This window comes from Polistes dominula, unplaced genomic scaffold, assembly GCF_049000335.1.
Source record: "Polistes dominula isolate Pdom_NZ unplaced genomic scaffold, Pdom_raw_medaka contig_37, whole genome shotgun sequence".
In the NCBI taxonomy this organism is placed as follows: domain Eukaryota; kingdom Metazoa; phylum Arthropoda; class Insecta; order Hymenoptera; family Vespidae; genus Polistes; species Polistes dominula.
The window spans coordinates 5,294,934-5,317,766 of NW_028301169.1; the positions used below are offsets into that span (position 1 = coordinate 5,294,934).

At 25.7% G+C, this 22,833-nt stretch overlaps 4 protein-coding genes across 7 annotated transcripts in view; 3 read left to right on the forward strand and 1 right to left on the reverse strand.

Moving 5' to 3' along the window:
• Rgk3 (Rad, Gem/Kir family member 3) overlaps positions 1-11,436 on the forward strand; it is a 42,000-nt gene extending 30,564 nt beyond the window's left edge. For all 4 annotated transcript variants that reach the window (XM_015333197.2, XM_089179210.1, XM_089179211.1 and 1 more), the window contains 3 exons: positions 6,679-6,761; positions 7,292-7,475; positions 8,168-11,436. In XM_015333197.2, the coding sequence (XP_015188683.1) occupies positions 6,679-6,761; positions 7,292-7,475; positions 8,168-8,463 (563 nt within the window). In that variant the 3' untranslated portion in view covers positions 8,464-11,436. The remainder of the gene's footprint in view (positions 1-6,678; positions 6,762-7,291; positions 7,476-8,167) is intronic.
• A 139-nt stretch (positions 11,437-11,575) lies between these two features.
• LOC107072881 (retinoid-inducible serine carboxypeptidase) lies at positions 11,576-16,782 on the forward strand. Its single transcript, XM_089179209.1, has 9 exons — positions 11,576-13,227; positions 13,337-13,566; positions 13,662-13,892; positions 14,079-14,189; positions 14,281-14,509; positions 14,945-15,109; positions 15,472-15,549; positions 15,631-15,785; positions 16,238-16,782. Exons 1-9 carry the CDS (start codon positions 13,170-13,172, stop codon positions 16,307-16,309), a joined length of 1,329 nt encoding a protein of 442 aa, XP_089035335.1. The 5' UTR covers positions 11,576-13,169; the 3' UTR covers positions 16,310-16,782.
• Positions 16,783-16,865: 83 nt separating this feature from the next.
• On the forward strand, positions 16,866-20,503 carry LOC107072894 (uncharacterized; the record flags this gene model as incomplete). The annotated part of the gene is made up of 9 exons (XM_015333203.2): positions 16,866-17,087; positions 17,694-17,798; positions 17,888-18,046; positions 18,137-18,385; positions 18,915-19,057; positions 19,161-19,307; positions 19,414-19,661; positions 19,805-19,969; positions 20,187-20,503. Coding segments are annotated over 9 exons (1,542 nt in total), but the record flags the coding sequence as incomplete, so codon positions are not given.
• On the reverse strand, positions 20,415-22,426 carry mRpL38 (mitochondrial ribosomal protein L38). The gene is made up of 6 exons (XM_015333204.2): positions 22,089-22,426; positions 21,768-21,923; positions 21,330-21,660; positions 21,099-21,257; positions 20,876-21,012; positions 20,415-20,793 (listed from the first exon to the last, which is right to left on the reverse strand). The coding sequence occupies exons 1-6, from the start codon at positions 22,216-22,218 to the stop codon at positions 20,501-20,503; spliced, it is 1,206 nt and encodes a 401-aa protein (XP_015188690.1). The 5' UTR covers positions 22,219-22,426; the 3' UTR covers positions 20,415-20,500.
• Positions 22,427-22,833: the final 407 nt, after the last annotated feature.

Below are 22,833 nucleotides of genomic sequence, written 5' to 3' on the forward strand. Positions count from 1 at the left end.
AAATAAGAAAAAGCATAAAGTGAATAAAACATATTTTACAATAAAGAAAATAAAAAATGCGGAAAAAAATAATATTAAAATATAAGTTGTATAAAGTTTAAAAAATATCAAGGCGGGATTGATTTGATGTTGCTCTTATTGCCAAAGAAAAAATGAATACCTTTAGAGATGTGATTTTCAATCTTTTTCAAATTTCTATAAAAATATTTGATGAAATCTTTACTTATAAAAAACACTTAAATATTAACAAAAATACAATGTATTTACTATATTGATATTTTAATCTAATATACAATATTATTACAATGTAATATATTTTTATTTGATAAATTAAAAAAATTCATTCCATGGTAAGAAGAAAATTAAAAAAAATTAGATATTAGTTCTAATTCGTTTCGATTTTCTCTCTGTATCTAGAAAGGGGAAAAATTTCGTTCTTAAAAATATCACCCATAGTGAATATTCAAGCCGCAAATTTCGAATAATATAGAATTTGCGTGGGTATCTGGGTCGAGGATGCTACATACTTTCTCAAAATGACTTGAATTATCGTCTTGACTCTGTCAAGCAACACCACAACTCGATATTCCTAATGCTCTTCCACCTGTTAAAACAGAAACACATATACACTCAAAATTCAGTCTGATCTGAATATATTACTTAAATCATTTCAAATGTATCACGAAAAAGATATATATTACGGATTAGGGGTTAAAAGTTTTCCAAATGATTTTAAACGATACTACAAAATTTATTACTCTTTTATAGTTATCAAAACATCAAACAACCTTTTTAAATTTAACATAATTCCATTGATTAGATTATAGACATTTTATTTTTGTATATTTGGTTGTCTGAAAACATTCGTCAGAGTTTAGATTTTAAGAAAAATATATGTATTAGTTTTCCTTAAAAAGTTTTTTCTTTTTCTTCATAATCTTACATAAATAAAATCTTTTATTTTATTTTATAAGTATTGCAGAATAATGGATTGTATATTATTAATAATTTACTAGAATAACATAAAATAAAAAATAAAATAAAATAAATATTGTACATATCAAACTTTATTAAAAAGGAAAGCACAAAAAGCTTTAAAGACGACCGAATACATTTAAAAAAGAAAATCTAACATATGTTTCATCATTTTCTATGAACTTTCTGAGCATCCCGATACATATTTCGTAAAAACACAATGAAAAAAAATAGATTATCCTTAGTTAATCCCTAGGGTCGAGGATTTTCCAAGAGATTAAGTTAGTTATCACTCTCAGTGAGTGAGTTGACGCGTAAAGTTTAACCGAAGTCCCTTTGAGTGTTAGAGTAGAAGTCGAAGTACACAATGTACAGTATACATACTCTAGGTTCGCGTTTATAACACGTACCTATGTAAATACATACGTGTATATATATATATATACGCTTTAACGCTAGAAAGATAACACATTCTCATACGCCCACGTCATATCGTTCAGGGGTTCCAAGATGTTAAGGGTTCCTTTCTTTTAGAAAGGTTTACTTGGTACGATGTGCAATTACGGTGATGTGTATAAGCTTACTTCGTTTTCTATATTCTTCTAATAAAAGATGAAATGTACTCAGAAAAGGATACGCTTTTAAAAATACATTGTCGATTTACAAGTCAAAGACGCAGAGAAAAGAAGAAAAAAGGAACAAAGATACACGTATATATATAGTATTTTAATTAATCAAAAATCACTTAAGAAAATATTCGTTTTCAACAAAGAAATTTTATGAAATTGAACTCTATCGATTCGATGCTTTTTTATTTGAAGTACTTATTTACTTATTATGTTAAATCATAGTTTCTCAAACTATGACACATTAAGTTACTTTTGTTGGTACAATTTTGACCCAAAATCTTTCAATAAATATTCAAAAAAATGCTTTTTAATATTCTAACGAGTTTAATTTACTAATATAATTAAGAAATGTAAATTTTTTAAATATTTTATTCTTTGATTATAAACGCTCTATTTAGAATGTATTGACTTTTAATAGGGAAATGCTTTTATGGTGGTATATATACAAGGTGATTCTTGTAACGAGGACGGGTAATAACTTTTTTTTAAGTAACAATAGAAAAAAATCATAAAGGAAAAAATTATATGGCACAACAAATTTCAACTTTCTATGACCTTACTTTTTTTTGAAAATGCATCAATGCACCCGCTAGATGCAGTTGCACTTTTTTTTTAAATGAAACTTTATATTTTTTTTTACACTATTCGATTCCTTTTTTTATTTTGCGTTAAAAAGTATTAAGTGAGAATCATCGAAATGTTAATAGTTTACGAGATATTTGATGTTTTAAATCAGCAATGTATTTTATTACAAGTGTGCGAATGTTCCTCCATTGCATTCTAAACATTTTCCAATGCGCTTTTTTACATTTTTTATTACATTTTTTAATTGATATTAGAACAATACATTGTTATACGCTCCTTTAGACCATGTATGTTCATTGCGTCTATTGAACATTCCATTATTCGTAAAAGTGCATTCATCTGTCCATAAAATTCTTTCTGCAAAATTTTCCCTTCGTTGTACTTGTCTAAGAAAAAATTAACAAAAACGCATTCTTCTAATATCATCCACCACATGTAAAGTGTGTTCTATCGAATAACGATATGGATGTGTATTCACGTCCTTTTATATCAGTCGATGATTTAAAAGAGCGTATAACAATGTGTTGTTCCAATATCAATTCAAATCAATCTAATAAAATACAATACTGATATAAAACTTTAAATATCTCGTAAACTATTGACATTTCGATGACCTTCATTTTATACCCTTTTACGCAGAATAAAAAAAGGAATCAAATGGTATAAAAAAAATCTAGAGTTCCATTTAAAAAGTAAGTGCAACTGCATCTAGCGGGTGCATTGATGCATTTTCAAAAAAAAGTAAGGTCATAGAAAGTTGAAATTTGTTGTGCCATATAATTTTTTCCTTTATGATTTTTTTCTATTGTTACATAAAAAAAAGTTATTACCCGTCCCAGTTACAAGATTCATCCTGTATTTTTTGATTCTTATTTATATGGTAAAAAATTGAAAAAGTGAGAACCCCTGTAATAAGTGGGGTTCTACAAAATTTTCAGATTGAAAATAAGTAATAACATTTCAATTGAAATGGAAATACGGGATATTTCGTTGAAATCAAATATTTCTAATCTTATTTATTTAATAAACAAATAAAAAAATTTATAAATTATCAAATTTTACGGAAAAAATGTAATATGATTTATATTAAATATTGTTATGTAAAATACTCATACTAACAATTAAATAAATGCATTTACGTATTTTAAGAACTGATAAACTTTGGCAAACAAACATGAAATATTTAAAAAACAAACACTCTTTCGAAACATATAAAAAGTGTTGAATCATGATAGAAGTTTAGGCGCCAGAAAGAATACACAGAGACGGAACGAATGCAGCCAAAACCGTAAAGATATTCGGCAAATAGGTCACCGATCTCACTCCGATATTTACTATCTATTAGTTTTTATTATGTAACAAAAAAAAAACAATGCAATTTACCATTAAAATATTTATCCCTACATAAATAATTATGATAAGAATAGACGAACAAATCATTTGTTTCTTCTTTGAGTACATTTAGGATAGTATTTTTTATAAAATAAATAGATATAAAAAAATATGTAAAAATAGAAAGAAAAAGAGAAAATATATAATAAATAAAATAATAATAATAATATGAAAATATTATTAAAAATTCTTAGATAGGTCCAAATTATCTTAAATGATTGTAAAATAAAACATTTAATCAATATCATACAATAAAAATTTAATATAATAATGAAATATAATACTCATTCTGCATGACTTAATCCCCAATTGATTGATTATGTTTTTTTTTTTGAATTTATTCAATTTACCAAAATCGTTCAATTATTGTCCCTCTTTTCATTTTAGTTCAATGATTTATTTAAAAAGAAAAACACAAACTATATAAAAATAAAATACAATAACGAAGATAAATGTAATCAACGCGATTTATGTCGATTTACAAAAATTATCCATTTCTGCTCTCTCTACTTTCTCTTGGATTATTTTCAGTCTTTTTTAAAAAGAAAAAATATAAACCAAACACAGATAGAATACAAAAATACACGATTATTATCAATTTAGAAGGAAATCATTTAACTAATGATTTCCCTTCTTTTTTTATTTTTATCTATCGATTGAAACAGGAGACCTTTTGTATCCGTAGAAAATATTTCTAAGTAAATGTTCGAGGAAGACTCATATGTGTGAGTACCGAAAATCAGAAGTAAAACGGTTGTGCCTGGCGGAGTTTCCACGAAGGTATAGAGAAAAGAAAAGTGCAGGAACAAAAAGAGAGAGAGAGAGAGTAGTTGATCGAAAATAGCTGTGGTTAATTTTGCGTCGGTCCGTGCTATAAGCGTACATCATAGAGAGGGTTCGCGTCTGTTCATCGTCTGTTCTCTTTCTCACTTACACCACTCACACTCGCACTTTTACTCACCCTCGCATATCTTTCTCTTTCTATCTCCAATTCTCTCTCTCTCTCTTTTTAAAATCCTTTTTATGAGGCTATAGTACCGCCGTCCTTTGTCGGTTCTCTGCTTCGTACAACCTATGGCGTCTGTTTTCTCGACAAAAGATGGCATACTCTCCTTTCTTCCTTTTACTTAAGTTCACTTTACTTTTACTTTACTTTATCTTCAAACCCAAACGTCATTTTTCTTTTCGTTAAACTCCTCGAACACTTTATCTACGACTGATGTAGTTAACGTCAAAATAAATTTTGTTCCCTCACGAGTACCATACGTGGATTCGAAATATCATCTTTTACTTTTGATGATCAAAATTTCATTTCATTTTCTTATTCTTATTCTTTTTTCATTTTCTTCTATAAAATTGTTCTTTTATTTATCATATAATCCCTCTTTCTCTTTATTTATCGTCTCTTTGATTTATTTCAAACAAAAATAGATTTATAGCATATATATCGTTGTTTTAGCATATTTTAATATTAGGCTTAATGCTAGCTTAAAATCCACGTTTAACATACGGCACCAATATTATCGATTAGTTTTCATTGTAATTGAAAGGATAACAACGACGAATATTGTAAATAATAATAGACAATGAGCCATGTTTTCTCGCTAAAATATCTATCTACATTAACCGCCATATTGTTCATCAAATTCGTCATATTACAAAAGAACATGCTTGAAGATCATAAAATTCTCTGGAATTTATTTTCTATTGGCAAATCAAAATTGGAGTCGTCGAAATTCTTAAAAACATTTCACGAAGAAAATACATAGATATACACACATATACAACCTAACTCAATTCGTATTAATTAGAATTAAAAAAAAAACAAATGACAAATATGCTTAAGTTCGAAAATACTTTTTTGTAGAAATATGTATATACGCAAGTTGGATTTATTGCACGGCATACTTTGCTCTTTCAGTTTCCCTTTAACGAACTCGCTTAGTACCATCGTCATTTCACAAGAGAGAAAAAGAAAAAAAGAAATAGTAAGGGGAATATTGTGAACTGCTAAACGTTGTGCTAAATGCGTCTGCCTTTATGATAGTAGAAGCTCCGGCAAGCTTACTGACTACTGGTGAACGTTAACCTCCGTTTTCTGGCAACCATAACTGTGTAAGTCTTTAGCCAAGACATACAATAGCGATTCAACAAAGAAGGATGTGTTCAGAAGAGATTGACCCGAGTAGTCACCCAATTGATCAATTTTCTTCTTATTATTTTTCTAATTCTTTCTCTCTCTTTTTAATAAAATATCCTATTTAAGTATCTCTAATTATTGTGTATTATTATTATTGAGAAAAAGAGAGAGAGTATATATTATATTATTATATATTATATACAGAGTACATTTTTTATTTTATAAGATATATATTATATTAGAATAAAATATTAAAATAATATACATATTACGTATAGAAACAAATCATATTACATTATTTTTTACTTATAAATTAAAAATTATACTGGGACAAATTATTTTAAACACATATATCTTTGTTTTTTTACTCTCCCTTGTACTTAAGTTCGAGTCATTCTTTTTCTCAACCAGCACCGTTGACTTACACACACCCACATATATTTATATGTTTCTTTTTCTAAAAATAATATTTTTATACATTATATAATAAATATATATTCAGATTTGGATATAGTATATACATAGATACATAAGATAAACATAAGATGTCTAATTAATAATTCACATATTTATTATAATAGAATTGTTAATACGTTAGCGAACTTTTAGATTCTGTTAACAAATTTTAACAAATTGTCAACCAATATAACATGCAACAATAGTTAAAAAATAATAATAAAAACACAATTAAACCATCTTTAAGTCTGAAAGTAATCGTGAAAGTATAAAACTAAATGAGAAAATAAATGAAAATAAAGTCGTTGAGTTTTCCTATATAGTTCTTTCCCTTTGGAAAGTTTTTCTCCCTCAATTTTTCTCTTTTCTTTTCTCTCTCTCTCTCTCTCTCTCTCTCTCTCTCTCTCTTTCCCTTTCTATCTCTGTATATCTCCTTTTCTTCGTCGAATCCTTTGTCTCTCATTTAGCAGAGAATTCATCCTCTCTTGGTCTTTGTTACAGATGTCCCAAGCGAACAATCCGTTTTTGTGAAACTTGATGGAGAGGAAAGTGAATTGATATTTTTAAATATTCCCAATCCAAAGGTGAGAAAAATATATTTCTTGAAAAAAAAGAAATTATAATCAAATTAAAGAACTTTGAATACAGAATTGAAATTGTTGAAATCGGCTACTATGTGCTCATCATTTTAATATTTTATAGAATTATAACATTCGTTAGTAAAATGTTTCAAAATATTTAATACCAATCTATTAAATCGACCAAAAGTACGTAGATAATTTTTTAAATAAATTACTTTTCTCCTAAACTTTCTAAGCCAAATTTTTTTTACAGATTCTAGTATCTCGCACTAGACTTGTATTATTAACTAATTGTAAAAATGAGTCAAAAAATATTGAAAAAGAATATTTTAAAATAATTTAAAAGCTACTAGCTTATTTTGACACTTTTGACCTACCTAATACTATAATAATTATTTATACAATTTTATATTTAATAACGATTACAAATAAATTTTATATTAATGTTCATACGTTGCAACTCCTGATCGATCGCAACAATGTGTAAAAGTAAGCGCAAACACAACATTAATACTTGTTTTAATTGATTTCAGACGGAATTGGAGAAGATACCACCTCCTGATGCTTTCGTAGTGATGTATTCAGTAATAGACAAGGCATCCTTTCAAAGAGCAGAACAATACTTGGCTTACCTTCGTGATCAAGATCTTGGTAAACCGGTCATTCTCGTGGGTAATAAGGTTGATCTAGCACGTTCTCGAGTCGTTCCATACTCAGGTTTGTAAAATAAAAAAAAAATATGTAAAACAATATTTTAATTTCATTAATATTACAAGAATTTATCTGGAAGTAAAACAAAAACAGAGGAACTTAAAGCCTTCATCATTTAATACTAAATCTACCGACGGTTTATGAATTTACGATAACCGATCAAAAGATTGGTTATATTTTTTATAATTGAATATGTATAATTGAGGAAACTAACTATTTGGTATTATCTTAAATCATAAATAAAATAATATTTATAATTAATTTTCTCATTTAAAAATTAAATGTGTAAACAAGTAATAAAAGTGAAAGCAAATATTTTTAGTCTAAATTTAAAGCCAGTTATGGTACGTTTAGTGTTAATAAAAATTGCAGTTATCAACATAGTAGTCTTTTAAATATAAAATACAATATGGACCCAAAATTCTTTCGATAGGTCAAAAGTTCTTAATTTTAAATTATCAAAATGAACTTGAAACATCAGCGACCCTTTTTTAAAACTTTTCAAATTCAATATTAAGTTTGTAATTTGATAATTTGAAAACTAAATTAACTTAAACAGTCATAAAATAAAGTAATTAATTTTTAAAATCATTTGAAGATTTATGACTCACCTAAAAATTGTTGAACCATCCAATATAAATAAATAAATATAATCTTCTTAATGTTTCTCAATTTTGAATTTGTTTTCTTTTTACCAGACGGCAAGGATAAGGCTTGTAAGTATCGTGCAAAGTTCATCGAGGTATCGGTTGGTATAAAACACAACGTCGACGAATTATTGGTCGGTATATTGAAACAAATACGGCTAAAAATTGATCAAGGCCAATTGGAAAATCAAAGTGGTGGTAATACTGCGAGCGAGGGAAGTGGTCATTGGTATAATAAATCTGGAGTTGTGGTGCGAGCTAGCATGAAAGCTAAACAAATGTTAAATTCGCTCTTTAGAAGAGATGATAGCAAATTTAAAAACTGCGAGGATCTTCATGTGTTATAAACTAATCAAAAAAAAATAAAAGGAAATAAAAAGGACAAACATTTTTATGGGAATTGGAAGTAGAAGAGAGGGTGCCTCTTTATCTTCTTGGTGGATACATATATATATATATTAAACGTTACATAATAATTTACAAGTGTTACAAAGGAACATTAATTTGGGATAGTGCGAATAATAAAAATAAAAAAAATAGATATATAAAGGAAAGGAAGAAACAAAATATATATATATATATATATATATATAAATATATAAATAAATAAGAATATATGTCGCTGATAACAGCCAAACGAAAGATGCATTTTTATATTATAATCCAAGTGCCAATCTGTTCGTTTCAAATGAGTTTTCTTTCTTTCTTTTTTTCAATCGAGTGTGTCAATCGTTGACTCTCACCTCCCACGAGAGAGATTAATTTCGTTTGATTTAAATCGACGCTTAGCGAACATATTCTGTGACGTTAAATATTAAAATAATCTTCTCGTTAATCACTGTGTTCCGTGGTTATTATTATAAATATATATATATATATTTATATAATTGTAAGATTTTTTTAGGATATAAGCTGTATTATATTATATTATATACATAATATACGAAACGTAGTTTTTCTCTTTCGAAGATTTTGATTTTCAACGAGAAAACTAACGATTCGGTGTCGACCAAAGAAAAAATTAATAAATAAATAAATAAATATAGATCAAATCGATATAAGAACGGACGTATATAGAAAAGTGAAAGATTGGACCAGGGCATCAAATTAGCAAGCCACTTAAATTTATAAATTTCTGTAATCTGTACAATATGATATCGAATGAATTTTTTTCTTTTTTCTTTCTTTTCTAAGACATAAATATATAGTACATATATATTTATATAGTCTTTATTAATCTCCCTTTTACGTGTTTGAAGGGTCCGCTTCCTTTATAATCGTTTAACAAAAAGTCTTACCATATATATTTATATATAGATATGTGTAGGTATATAATAATGTATATATACATTATTTATATATATATACATATACATTTATATATTATATATTTAATTTTATTATTACAAAATACGAATGTACTATTACATACAAAATATTTCAAAGTTTTTCAAAGTATCGTGTTGCTGTTTTTTCGTGTTCTCTCTTAAAAAAGCAAAAAAATGTGAAATAAATGCGATTCGTACTTAAAAATTTAATACTTCTCGGATTAGAAGAAAAAATTTACTCTTATATAATATATATGTATATATAAATATAAATAAATATATACCTATATATGATATATGCAATTTATTTAGGTTTTTATATTATAAGGCGATATTTTTTATTATAAAAAATAAAACACAAAACAGCATAGAAAAATCAAAAATAATAAAATAAGTAAAAAGAAAATTAATAATAATAATAATCTTGTCGCAATTCATTTGTCAAATGTGTTTATCTAGTCATAAGTATAAGTATATTGTGATTGGTGCTAAAAAAAATGGGAAAAGAAAATGAAAAAAAAAATAAGAATAAAAGTGTATCTGTTCTCTTAAAATCTGTCTGATAGCATAAAATTATCGTAAAAAGAAAAAAAAACCTTTCATCTATTTATGTCGGATTCGATCATATAAGGACAAATGATCGATCAATCGATCGATCGATTATATTCGTCGTGTGTTTTATATGATTAGAAAAAAAAGGAAAAAAAGAGGAAAAGAAGAAGAACCTATTATCGATAAATAAAAAATAAGTGAATTCTTTTATTTAAGAACGTATTTCCAACAAATTTTTCAACAATTCTACAGGGTGGTAGACTTTAAAACAGTTTCTGAGTAGATCAAAATTTCATATATGATTATGCAAATTAATTACTCGAGATATCTTAGAAATTCAATTAGGCCTGCAATTGTATAAACTAAATTTGTAATTGTGCAATCTGAAAAAAAATTGGCATAAAAGGTCTTGAAATAAAAGTATTCAATTTTTGAAATCACCTAAGTACTTTTGGTCCATTTAAGAACCTTTCGACTACAACCCTGTATAAAATAAACCAAAAGAAAAATTAAAATCTAAAGAAAAAAAAACTAAAAAATTCTTATCAAGTGCCTTTACGTATTTTTGTAATCTAAACTAATAATTCTAAGTGATTCCATGAAAAAAATAATAATAATTATATATTACAAGGTAAACACGATTACTAAATATTTTATTAATGTTAATTGTATACTCTTGGTTGAACTTCAAATTGAATCAACTTATGGAAAATAATATAATTCTACGTATTATTTACGGACTTGTAATTAAACGTAATAAATATTAAAAAAAGATACACGATCCCTCAGAGTCCGTTTAATGTTCGAATCTGAAAACATCAATGATACAACATCTTTAAAAATGCGTTTTCTATTCGACAGTTCATGTAAACTTACACGTATATATATATATATATATATATATATATATATATATATATATATATACACTCACAATCGTCGAATAAAAGTCACCAAAGCGAATCTATATCCTTGTTATTCCCTTTTTTCTGATAATAAAAAAAGAAATTTCCAAATGATTCTCATAAAGTTTGATGATTTTTGCCATAGTGTCTGCTCGATAAAATGCATGATGTAAAATACTACTGCCATTTCTTGATTGATAATAACAATGATTGATAAATAGAAAAAAATAAATATAATAATATCTATACGTATGAATACAATGCAACTTTATTCGTTGTGTATTGTTATTAATGAAATGATATATAATCTCTGTTAATAACAAAAGGAAAGGAAAAACAAGAAAAGAAGAAAAAAAAGCAAAAAATATATCTAATTATCCCAGATAAAGTATTATTATTTAATCAAATGTGTCACGAACTGATTGTTAGACATATTAGCATCAAGAACCAACAAAAAGTATATAGCACTAATCCCCTACATGGGATTATTGTAATAAAGCAATAATAAAGAAATGAGATGGTATTCAAAGCTTTATTATTATTTTGATATTTTTTATGCATAAATACTTAAATGTATGTATAGAAAAATGAAAAAAATTACAAGTTAAAAATTGATAAGATCCGAGATTGAATGACAGTTTATCGTAATAAAATGTTAGAATATAACAAACAATTGAATATTTTAATAGAATTTTGTTCCAAGAAAGTAGTAAACATTTTTAACGTTCCATTAACGGATTATTAACTTTTTACAATAATAAAAATGACGAAGATGAATGAAGTATTTACAACGAGGTAGATGAAAATATAATTATCTATATTGGTGTCTTCATTGAAATACAAGGCATTGAAATCTTCTGCTAAAGAAAAAGAGAGAGAGAGAATAAGAGAGATTTCAAAAGCAGAAACACCTTGTATACAATACCTATTGTTTTTTTCCACTATAATGGTATATTGGCAACATTTCGAATCGTGAATTGAAACTGAATCTGGAACACCGATTAAGTTAACACACATAATAAATGCATATATATATGCATAGGAAAAGTTTGTTGATTATTTAAAAAGAGAACAGAAATTTGAATTTTACAAATCATTTGATATTATGATATTCGATGAAGATAACATTAAAAAATATAAATTTAATATATCTTTAAAATGTAATATATATAATTTTTTAATTTGATCACAATATAATATATACGTTGGTGGGCTAATATAGAAACGATATGTTTTGTCGATCATATCAATTTTTATTTTTTGACATGGCTTCAAAATTTTTGAAAAAGAATAGTCTTAATTTAATATAAATGTATTATTTCAGATTTATTATAATATATATATATATATATACTGCTGTGATGACAGGACATATCAAAAATGATAAGACGTGAATGGCTGTCATTAATATGAAGATTACAGCTTTGCATTAATACAATTGGTCATAATTTCGAACATCTGTAATATAAGAACGTTTATTTTACTACCACATTTGACATTGAATAATCTTCACTAACAGACTGCTGAAACCGTCTTAACATCGGCTATCACAAAGCGATGAAAAGAACAGATTATCCATTTTTTTTAAATAAAGATGATCTTAAAACATCGACTATGCCTCTACTTCCGAAAAAATAGGCATCACAATATGCCATGAAAGTTCTGTACCAGAATCTGAGCTTTAAAAAATCTTATCTTTGGATTTAAATATCTCGAAAAAAAAATGATTGGAATGATATGATCATGCAGATATTTTTATGCTCTACAAGAATATCTCTCAAAAAATATATAGTTCTATTTAAAAAAGAAACAAGAAAATTAACCTTCAAATCTTATTAATTAAAATAATGATCTTAAGAAAAAATTATTTCAACCATTAAATTTTCCTTGCTATAGTGCAACTTTTTCTTTTGAAATTTTTTAATAAGATTTTATACAATAGAGATATTTAATTTTGTTCCAATTTATAAGATCCAATCTATATATTAGAAAATGGAATACTGTTACATTTAGAATACTCTAAATTATCATACGTAGTATTGTATATACGCCTACATACCTATATATCTATATATTTTCTTTTCATATTACGAAAATCATGATATCCAATTACTTATAAAATCTTCTAAAAGATACATATATACTTTGTCATAAAAGTCACGTATAGAATCGTATCTAATCTGTCTTATTGTATCGATAAGACAGTATATTAAATACAATCGTTAAAATCTGTGCAATCAGTGTTCCCGTAAATCCTAATTTGTGAAGATGCAACGTGTGACGTTAGTTGTTATCGTTTTATCGTGCTTTTTTTCCGAAAGTATCGGTGAGATTAATATAGTACAAAAATATTTATTTTTATTACAATATATAAAAAAATAAAATTAAAAAAAAAACAGAATAAAAAATACTAAATTGAATAATTTTGATATTAGGAAAAGTAGGTTTCGGTCCGGGTGAACAAGATTGGGGATATGTAACAGTTAGACAACATTCCCATATGTTCTGGTGGCTTTATTACACCACGGCCAACGTTCAATCGTATTACGAAAAACCTTTAATGATTTGGTTGCAAGGTGGTCCTGGTGGATCTTCCACTTCTTATGGAAACTTTGAAGAACTTGGTCCTCTCGATACAAATTTGAAACCAAGAAATTATACATGGGTTGGAATTTGTTTCTTTTCCTTTCGAATATTTCCAAATAAGAATAAGTATTATAAAAATACATTGAATATTTGAAAATGTGTCTTTTCTAACAGATTAAAGATTACAATGTTTTGTTCATCGATAATCCAGTTGGTACTGGATTTAGCTATGTTGAAAACTCAGGAGCATATGCTCGAACGAACGAACAAATTGCTATTGATCTCGTTGAATGCATGAAAGGTTTTCTAAAGAAATTACCTGAATTTTCTAATGTACCTACTTATATCCTAACTGAATCGTATGGTGGAAAGATGGGGGCTGAATTTGCTCTAGTTTGGTATAAGGTCTGATCCCGTTTTTATTTTCAAATTTTTTTGTCATAGAAAAAATTATATATATTATACATAAATTAATATATATATATTTAGATATTTTAGTATATATTTATGTTTCGTAGAAAAATTGCATTTGCTAACAAATATTTACAATACAAAAATAATATAATATTATATAATATATTAAATTTATAGGAACAGCAAAAAGGTACTATTAAAAGTAATTTAAAAGGGGTTGGTCTCGGTGATGCTTGGATATCTCCAATCGATTCTGTTATGACTTGGGCACCTTTTTTACTTAGCACGGTAATACTATTGGATAAATTGTCTCATGATTATAAACGATCGATCATCATAACTGCCAAGTTAAAATAAATTTCATATTTCATTTCTTTAGGGTATGATCGATTCTAACGGTTATAGAAAAATTGAAATATCAGCCAACGCAACTAAAGATGCAGTTAATAGTGGTCGATGGTCAATGGCCACTACTTTATGGAGTTACACAGAAAATGTCATTGTCAAAGCTACGGATAATATCGATTTTTATAACATTCTAACAAAACTGTCTCCTGCCTACGAACGTTCTCGATCTCTTGGATTATCATCAATTTATACCGTAGGAGGTGATTTTATTTTATCAATTCTATAAATACGACGATTTTTCAAAAAATAGAAAACATTCAGAACTTTGATAATATTAGTAAATTATTATTAAATGTCAGCTTCGTTAACGTGCTACAATACAAACAGCACAATTAGATAATGATAATAATAATAACTTGTTCACGAAGTATCTAATTCAACTCGGTTTGCAAAATAACATACATATTCAAATTCAAAAGGTAATAATTTCAAAAGCATGAGAGATAGATATATGTGGTATTGAAATCTTTAAATCAAGAATATTCGTACAATAGTAACTTATGAATAGATCTGACAATAGTCCGTCTATTTAAGCTATTCCAACTGATGAAATATGAAAGATACTTAAATATAATAATAATAATAATAATAATAATAATAATAATATTAATAATAATAATCTGATTATACCACAGATGCTAAATATCACAATTTGATTCAACGAGATGGTAGAAGTTTAGAGGATTTAATGAACGGACCGGTAAAAACTGCACTTGGTCTTGAAACTTTTCATGGTAGACAATCCAATATGGTGTTCACTATGTTGATGGAGGATTTCATGAAACCGATTGTGAATAAAGGTAATTCTTTTAACACAATTGTAATACATGTATATTACACATCACAATGAGATCAACAATCACAATGAGATTATTTTGAGAGAGAGAGAGAGAGAGAGAGAGATTATATATCTTCAATAATTTTGCCTCCTGTTATGTGTTGGATAATAATAATAATTATTATCTTTTGTTAACTCCAAGTATACTGTTTCACAAGGATATACTTTCAAATGGTTTAGATAAAATGTTCATTTAACCACACGAGAGTAAATTAAATATCACGGAAAGCTTAAGTACATATTATTTATATTATCTCCATCGAGTTAGATAAAAATGTTACTTCAGTATTATGTGTATATACATAATGTTATCGTATTTTATAGTGGAACTCTTACTGAATGAAACTAACATCAATGTATTTGTATACACTGGACACATGGACCTCATCGTTGATACACCAGGCATAACTTTTTTATTTATACTACATCTTTTCTATTTTTTCTTTTTTAATCAAATATTCAAATAAGATTTAAAATTTTTAGGCACAGTACTCTGGGTTGATAACATGAATTGGAGAAATTCTAACAATTGGCGTAATGCTAAAAGATTATCATTGGTTTCTGATCGCATTATCGAAGGTTACTCTAAAAGATACGGTAATTTTGGATTATATTGGGTCAACAGAGCAGGACACATGGTATTACATATATATCTTATAATAATTTGTTTTAAACGTATGATTCGATGATTATAAAACTGATTTAATTATAAGTCATATATTTTTTTGTTTAAAAAGAAATCGATATTCTAATATCTCTCAGAGTTTCAATTATTTAAAAAAAATTAAATTATAAAATTCTTTTTTATGATAAAGCAATTATAGAAAAATTAAAAATATTTTTACGGAAGCATTTTGTATCTTATAAATATTAAATTAAATGCGAACACTTCGTAGGAAACCCTATAGAAATATATTTTACTATTTTTAAAACCTTAACGAAAAATATCTTACATTTATTTATATATTTATTTTTGAACAAAATATTTTTGGGACTAAATATGTTTCTTACTCAAATAACTTATATTAAATGAATTTTATAATTATCGGCTCACACATTGAATAAAAAATCAATAAATAATAAATTTTAGGTACCAAAAGATAATCCTGCAGCCATGGCGCAAATATTAAAAGATTTAGCAAAAAATGCAAACACTACATGATTTTGATAATTATATATATATATACGTAGAGTAATACTGAAATAATCCTGCCACCCAATAAAAATATTTTCAAAGGAGTGGACTTCGTATATAACTATATTCTTTACTCTATTTACTTAAATATTGACATTATCGATTATGGAAATCGAAATAACCAAATTCATAGTCATGGTGTGTTGCTTTATTTAACAGAATCAACTAGCGGATTGAATTTTTACTGTGTTTTCCACATAAAATCGATAAACCAACAGCATATATATATATATATATACGCATCAAGAAAAAAGAAATATTTGTAGTATTATAAAAATTGTATTAAAATGTTAACTACAAAATATGTCAAAATTCACAAAATGTCAGACGAACGATGGACCAAGAGAGACAAAATAAATCAATATCGTGGAGTTCTTAAGTTATATGGTTAATTACAATTTTTTAAGTGAATTTAATTAAATAAAAATTCTACGAAAAAATTGTTTTGTTATTTTATTTTTATTTTTTTGCTATTGAAATATTTTCAACCTTCTTAAAGAAATATAAAAAATGATTGCTATACTTTAAATTATATTTTATCACAGATCGAGATAAAAAGATTCGTTCATTGGAATTAATCAAATTGAAGCAAAGAGTATCGAAAAATTTGAAATCTATACGAACAGATGTTCGAGAGTATCGCGGTATTATTCGTGACGTTATAACTGGAAGTAAAACTCAGCTTTTAGCGATATTACAACAATATGATAACTTTCATTTAGCTTTTGGTCAACTCACTCCAGACGTAATTTAATTTCTCGATATTTTATATACATAAAACGTGCTATACTTCTTAGAATAGTGATGGCGAATGTTTTTTATAGTTACTTAAAAGAAAATTTAAAAATTTTACATTTATCACAATCAGGGTTCAAATATTTCAATAAAATAATTTAAATACCGAGAAAATAACATATTTTCTATATTTAAAAAATTTCTTAAATAATCCGTAGTAGTAAGAATAACAAAATCGAAATTATAAATAATATTATTTTATTGAAAACTAATAAGAAATTCGCTGCTGCTTTAAAACAATAGTTTTTAATAAATCAGGATTGTTTAAAAAAAGAATTTTATCTATATTTTCAAGCCACATTTTAAGATTCTATCAAAAATGAAATATAGATAAATTCTAGAAGATAATTTCGAGATGGTTTTTTTCTTTGAGACGATATTTTGAACAAATTTAAAATCTCAATTTTGTTTGATATACAATTTACTAAACTTTGATTAAAACGTTTTAAAAATTCATAGCTCACTTAAACTTTATAAATTCACAATCACTGTTCAGGAACATAAACTAACTTTTCAAAAAGCATTCAGAAAGTACTTAAAACTTTCAATGTTTTAGGAAATTCACAATAGAATTTATCAAAACAGTGAATTATACCATCGACAATTGGACAAGATACGTTATGAGAAAGAAAAATTAGCTAAACAATATTTCAATTTACAAGTACATCGCGTTTATTAGAAAGAGTAAAATATTTAAACTATTGTATTACTAATTTTATCTATTTTATTTTATTATTATCAAAAAATAAGGTTGAAAAATGTGTATTAATGGAAGGAGAGGATCAAGATGTTCAAACAGATCGTTTGAATCAACGTTTATCTGCTTATTTGCAACGCTCAACAGCTAAACAAAATGGTGCTAAAGCTATACGAACAACTTATATAAAAATGATTAACATTTTAAAAAAAGTACGTGTTTTTATGGGGTTTTTTACAATTCTTATTTTACTTATTAGAAATTTTTTTATTGTTCTTTTATGTTTTTGTTTTAATGTGTAGGATACAATGTATTTCGATGCACTTCTTAATGCTTTGAAAGATGATCAAAAGGATCAATGTAAGGTGATAGTAAAAGCAACAGTAATGGGACAATTGGGAGCAGAAAATGTTGATGATTTAAAAGAAAAATATAAAATAATAACTCGAGATGTTTTAAAACATATGAAAGAAAGAGAACGTACTTTAATTACTGCGCGCGAACGTGTTACCGATCTATGGGAATATGCAAAATCGTTAGTTAGAATCGAGGTAAGTAACTATTATATTTTTTTAATTATATTTCACACACAGGACCGCATTTACCATAAGATTTAGCTGAAATTTTATTCCTTATGAAGTCATATTTTAAAAAGTTACTACTTAATAATAACAATTTAAAAAGAAACAACTTATAGTTAGTATTATATATTCGCTAAAATCACAAATCCAAAGATAAAATTTTGTTATTAAATTATTTCCTTTTTTTCATTTATTTCTGAACTAATTTATTTTTATTTTATTTTTAAATATATACACACACTCATAATGTAGGGGTATATTTTTATTTAATAAAAATTAAATAAATAACATTTGTATAAATTTGATTAACTGAAATAGGCTTGTTTTTTGACACCTCATAATGATGTTATGCCTAAAATATAAATGCAGTCCTGAAACATCAAATTTTAATAACTTGAAAAGAGGGATCACATTAGGATGTTATATCTTCCACTTTTTTTCATTTAAAGTGATTAATTAGATTCTTAGAGAAGTATAAGTATACATACCGCATTCACAGAGCGACGCAGCTCTTATTACGGAAAATGCCAGCTTTAAGGAGAAATCCGATCATTTAGAAAAACAAGTTAAACGTTTGGAAGAAATTTGTGAAATATTAAAAGATACCGTTTTAGTTAGAAGCCATAACGAATTATTTCCAAGGTACGTGTAAAAACTAATGAATATATCTAACAATAATACGACGATGATAATGATGATAATGTTATCACATTAATTTGAAAATAATAATTACAACAATGCACAGACTCGAAGAACAAATGAAACAGAAAACACGTTTGATTAATCAATTTAATTATAATATCAAAGAACGCAATAATCTTGTAATTAAAAAAGAAGAAGCTATTACCCTTCTTGAAAGGCTTCAACACACGATGCTAACAACAACAGGACAGTATGTAGACTTAATTAATGTTTACGCAATTATAAATAAATAAAAATTTAATTTCGTAATTGAGAATAAATCAAACATATATAGATTTTTCTTATCTTATTGTCAGATATAGGATAGATAAAAAAGCTTTGTTGGAAGAGATTGAAGCTCAAAAGAAACGTATTGTTGATTACAAAGAACTAAGAAGATCTCATGGTGAATTATCAATGAAGATAAGAGCGGCATTACAAAATATGTTACTTATGCTTGTCTGCATCAAACGTGGTAAAGTTGAGAGAAGACAGTTGAAAAAGACGAAGAGTATAGATGAATTAGATGAGGATGAGCCTATATTAGATAAAATTGAACCAGATGGTTATTAATTTATATTTGAATTTCTCGTAGTTAAATAAAATCATTTTTTATTTATTATTATATAAAATAATATATATAGAATATTGTAATATAATATATATTAATATATACAATTTTTATGTATTAATATATACATTTTTCAGGCTTAGTATTATTAGCACAAATTAGTCGAAAAATGGGTTCTCTTTTCGGAATGAGCAATTTCGAATTAGACAAAGAAAAAGATGAGAAAGCAAGAAACTTATATCAAAGTTATGTCGCTGATTATTCCTCTAATCTCAAATTTGGAAAGGACATATTAGAGCCAGGTAGAAATTTATTTTAATCATATATGTATATAAGGTATTCCTAAATATTAAAATGTAAGAGTAATTTACATTAAAATAATTAATTAGGAATTTCTCACGAAAAATTACAAATTTAAAAGTTTAATTTCAACTTTTAAAAATTGTAAGAATCATAATCAATATCATATAAATTAAAAATTAAATATTAAATATATACTAAATGCCATAATTATTTCAGCTTTGATCGTTGAACATGAATTCATAGATCCAAATATATTAACTCGAGCTGATGTCAAAACTCGAAGTAGAAAAATGGTAGAAGCTAATTTGAAACCTGAATAATTTATATTAATATGAAGATTTATTTATTATTTAACCCTTTTAGAAAATTTTTAATATATATCACACACACATGGCAAATATTTATGCTAGTTTAGGTAAATATAGTAAAATTTTTCTATGCACATATTTTTTTAACATTATTATTATTATTATTATTATTATTATTATTATATGTTATATATTATACAGAAAAAGTATATTAATTACATACTACTGTATATTATTAATACGTCCCCAGCCTAGTCTTTCTTTTTTCATTTCCACTTTCAACCAAGAAGGTATAGATTTATGCAATGCATGAGCATTTGGATATTTCAATGGTGGTTCTGGTTTTCTGAATGGATGAACCTTTTTCAATTTCTTTAATAAAAATTCCTTATTTATTTCCTTTTGATCCCTGTATCTATCTAAATATAAATTAAAAGCTCGTTTTAAAGGAAACCATTCCTGCGGCTTTACATATGGTTCTGGAAAATCGTACTCAAACACTGGTTCTTGCATTTCTAAAAATATATATAGTAAAATTTTTATTTCAATCAATTTATATAAATATAATCTATATAAATAATTAATATTAACACATACTTAAATTATAATGATAAAAATCAGTAAGAGATTGATCCCAGTCTGATTGGAAAAATGCTAATCCTGCTGGTGTTAAATAATCTTGATGTTCTTTATAAAATTCTAATGTATTCCAATTACGTTCTAATAAATTTAAACTGAAATGTATCATAAAAAATAAATTTATTGAATATATTTATAAATAAATGTCAAACTTAGTATATTAAAAAGTATATTTCTTTACCAAGGCTGTTCCTTTTTATATTTTGTGTAATCGATGCGTTTTTCCTGTTTATATAATACAAATATATATCTGCAGTATCCAATACCACGCGATGGTATTGGTCTTAAATAATTGACTAGTTGTTCTCCTTTCGCAATGTCATTTCCAGGTATATTTCCACTATAATTAAATATTTAAAAAATTTATTTTCTCGATTGTAATATAAAAAGTATATAAATTATAGAAACTTACATAAACCAATGGCAATATTCGTTAGAAGGATCCGTAAAGTTTCCATCTGGTGTAGTCATTAATAAAGTCCATAACGTATCTGAGTTAGCATTATAATTAACAGTAGGTTGATTTTTAGCTTCACTTGGTTTAATTACATTTCCAGTATAAACCCTAGCAAGTACATCCTCTATTCCAAAATCATAATTTACTTGTAATTGAATAACCGGGTAAAAAAATGCATCTTTATACAAATGTTGATAGATTCCATAATGTTCTGCAATTCTATAAGTATGTTCTGGCCCATTTGTTTCCCACCAAACCTCTCTTGCTTTTTGTAAATCAATATTTACTGTAGAAAGAAAGATTATAAAATTTGACTGATATTTACTTAAAGAATTGATAAAGTATAAATTGAAAATTACATTGAATGATTAAAATGATATTTCACAGACTTACTTGCCAATTTACGTGAACTTTTCTCTAATTCAGAATCCTTCTTATTAGCTCTTATTTCCGCATTCCATTCTTTTATCAATGCTTTCTTAGGTATTGTAGTAAACGGTAAACCAATATTAACTTGATTATTTAAATACTCTTCTCTTTTCTTTGCCACTGAAAACAAATAGTATATTTAAATAAATATAACTAAGTAATGGAATATATTATTATAAATATTATACGTAAAGAACAAATTATATTGAAATGATATTATATTAAAAACAAACGTGTCAAAATGAATATAACAAAGTAATGAAATATATTCAAAGAAATATTTACATTCCAGTCGTTGTTCTAATGAACGAGCAATTGTTGGAGCTTTTCCACGTAAAAAATGACCATATCGAATTTGTTGACCATTAATATTTAATAAATCAGTGGAAAGTGAACGAAGAATCTTTCCTGCCATGTCTCACGCTTTATTTACATGAATTGAAACTTAACCTCCTAACCTCAATTAGATTTGCTGTATGAAACGATATTCATATACTATTCTTTCTATACATACGCACACAAGTACGTATGTATATTAGCCTATTCTATTACATTACTTTTAATGTAAATTTAAAATATTAATTGGGCATAAACAATTGCTTTTTTTACATATGTTAAATAAACTTTGATTATACCATTTATATGTAATAAAAGTAATAAACCTAATTAATAATAAAATTTTATAAAAATATATAAATAAATTCTACATAATTATATCATGAATTTGAATAAGTTAATTCATGTTTATTGAAATGAATAATAATATAATTTATATATATTTTGATAATGTTTTATTTATATAATAGATAGTTTTTCTAAATAAACAATATATAGTAGCAACATAATCGATAAAAAATAATTTCCATATTATTAATCATAATTTCTAAATTAATTAATGTGTGTAGAAATAAATAAAAATATATATTTATATTTTAACATTTATTATTTAAAATATACATAATATACAATAAAATATAATAATCCTAAATAAATAATATTCAGTAACAATATGAATAATAGAAAATAGTCA

Bases quoted from the DNA above. Each gene is read 5' to 3' on its own strand.
- LOC107072881 (XM_089179209.1), top strand. From the start codon at position 13,170: ATGCAACGTGTGACGTTAGTTGTTATCGTTTTATCGTGCTTTTTTTCC. The intron at 13,893-14,078 runs GTCTGATCCCGT...TTAAATTTATAG, and splicing joins TTGCTCTAGTTTGGTATAAG to GAACAGCAAAAAGGTACTAT. The intron at 15,110-15,471 runs GTAATTCTTTTA...CGTATTTTATAG, and splicing joins GAAACCGATTGTGAATAAAG to TGGAACTCTTACTGAATGAA.
- mRpL38 (XM_015333204.2), bottom strand. From the start codon at position 22,218: ATGGCAGGAAAGATTCTTCGTTCACTTTCCACTGATTTATTAAATATT. The intron at 21,661-21,767 runs GTAAGTCTGTGA...TTCTTTCTACAG, and splicing joins AAGTTCACGTAAATTGGCAA to TAAATATTGATTTACAAAAA. The intron at 21,013-21,098 runs GTAAAGAAATAT...GATACATTTCAG, and splicing joins TATAAAAAGGAACAGCCTTG to TTTAAATTTATTAGAACGTA.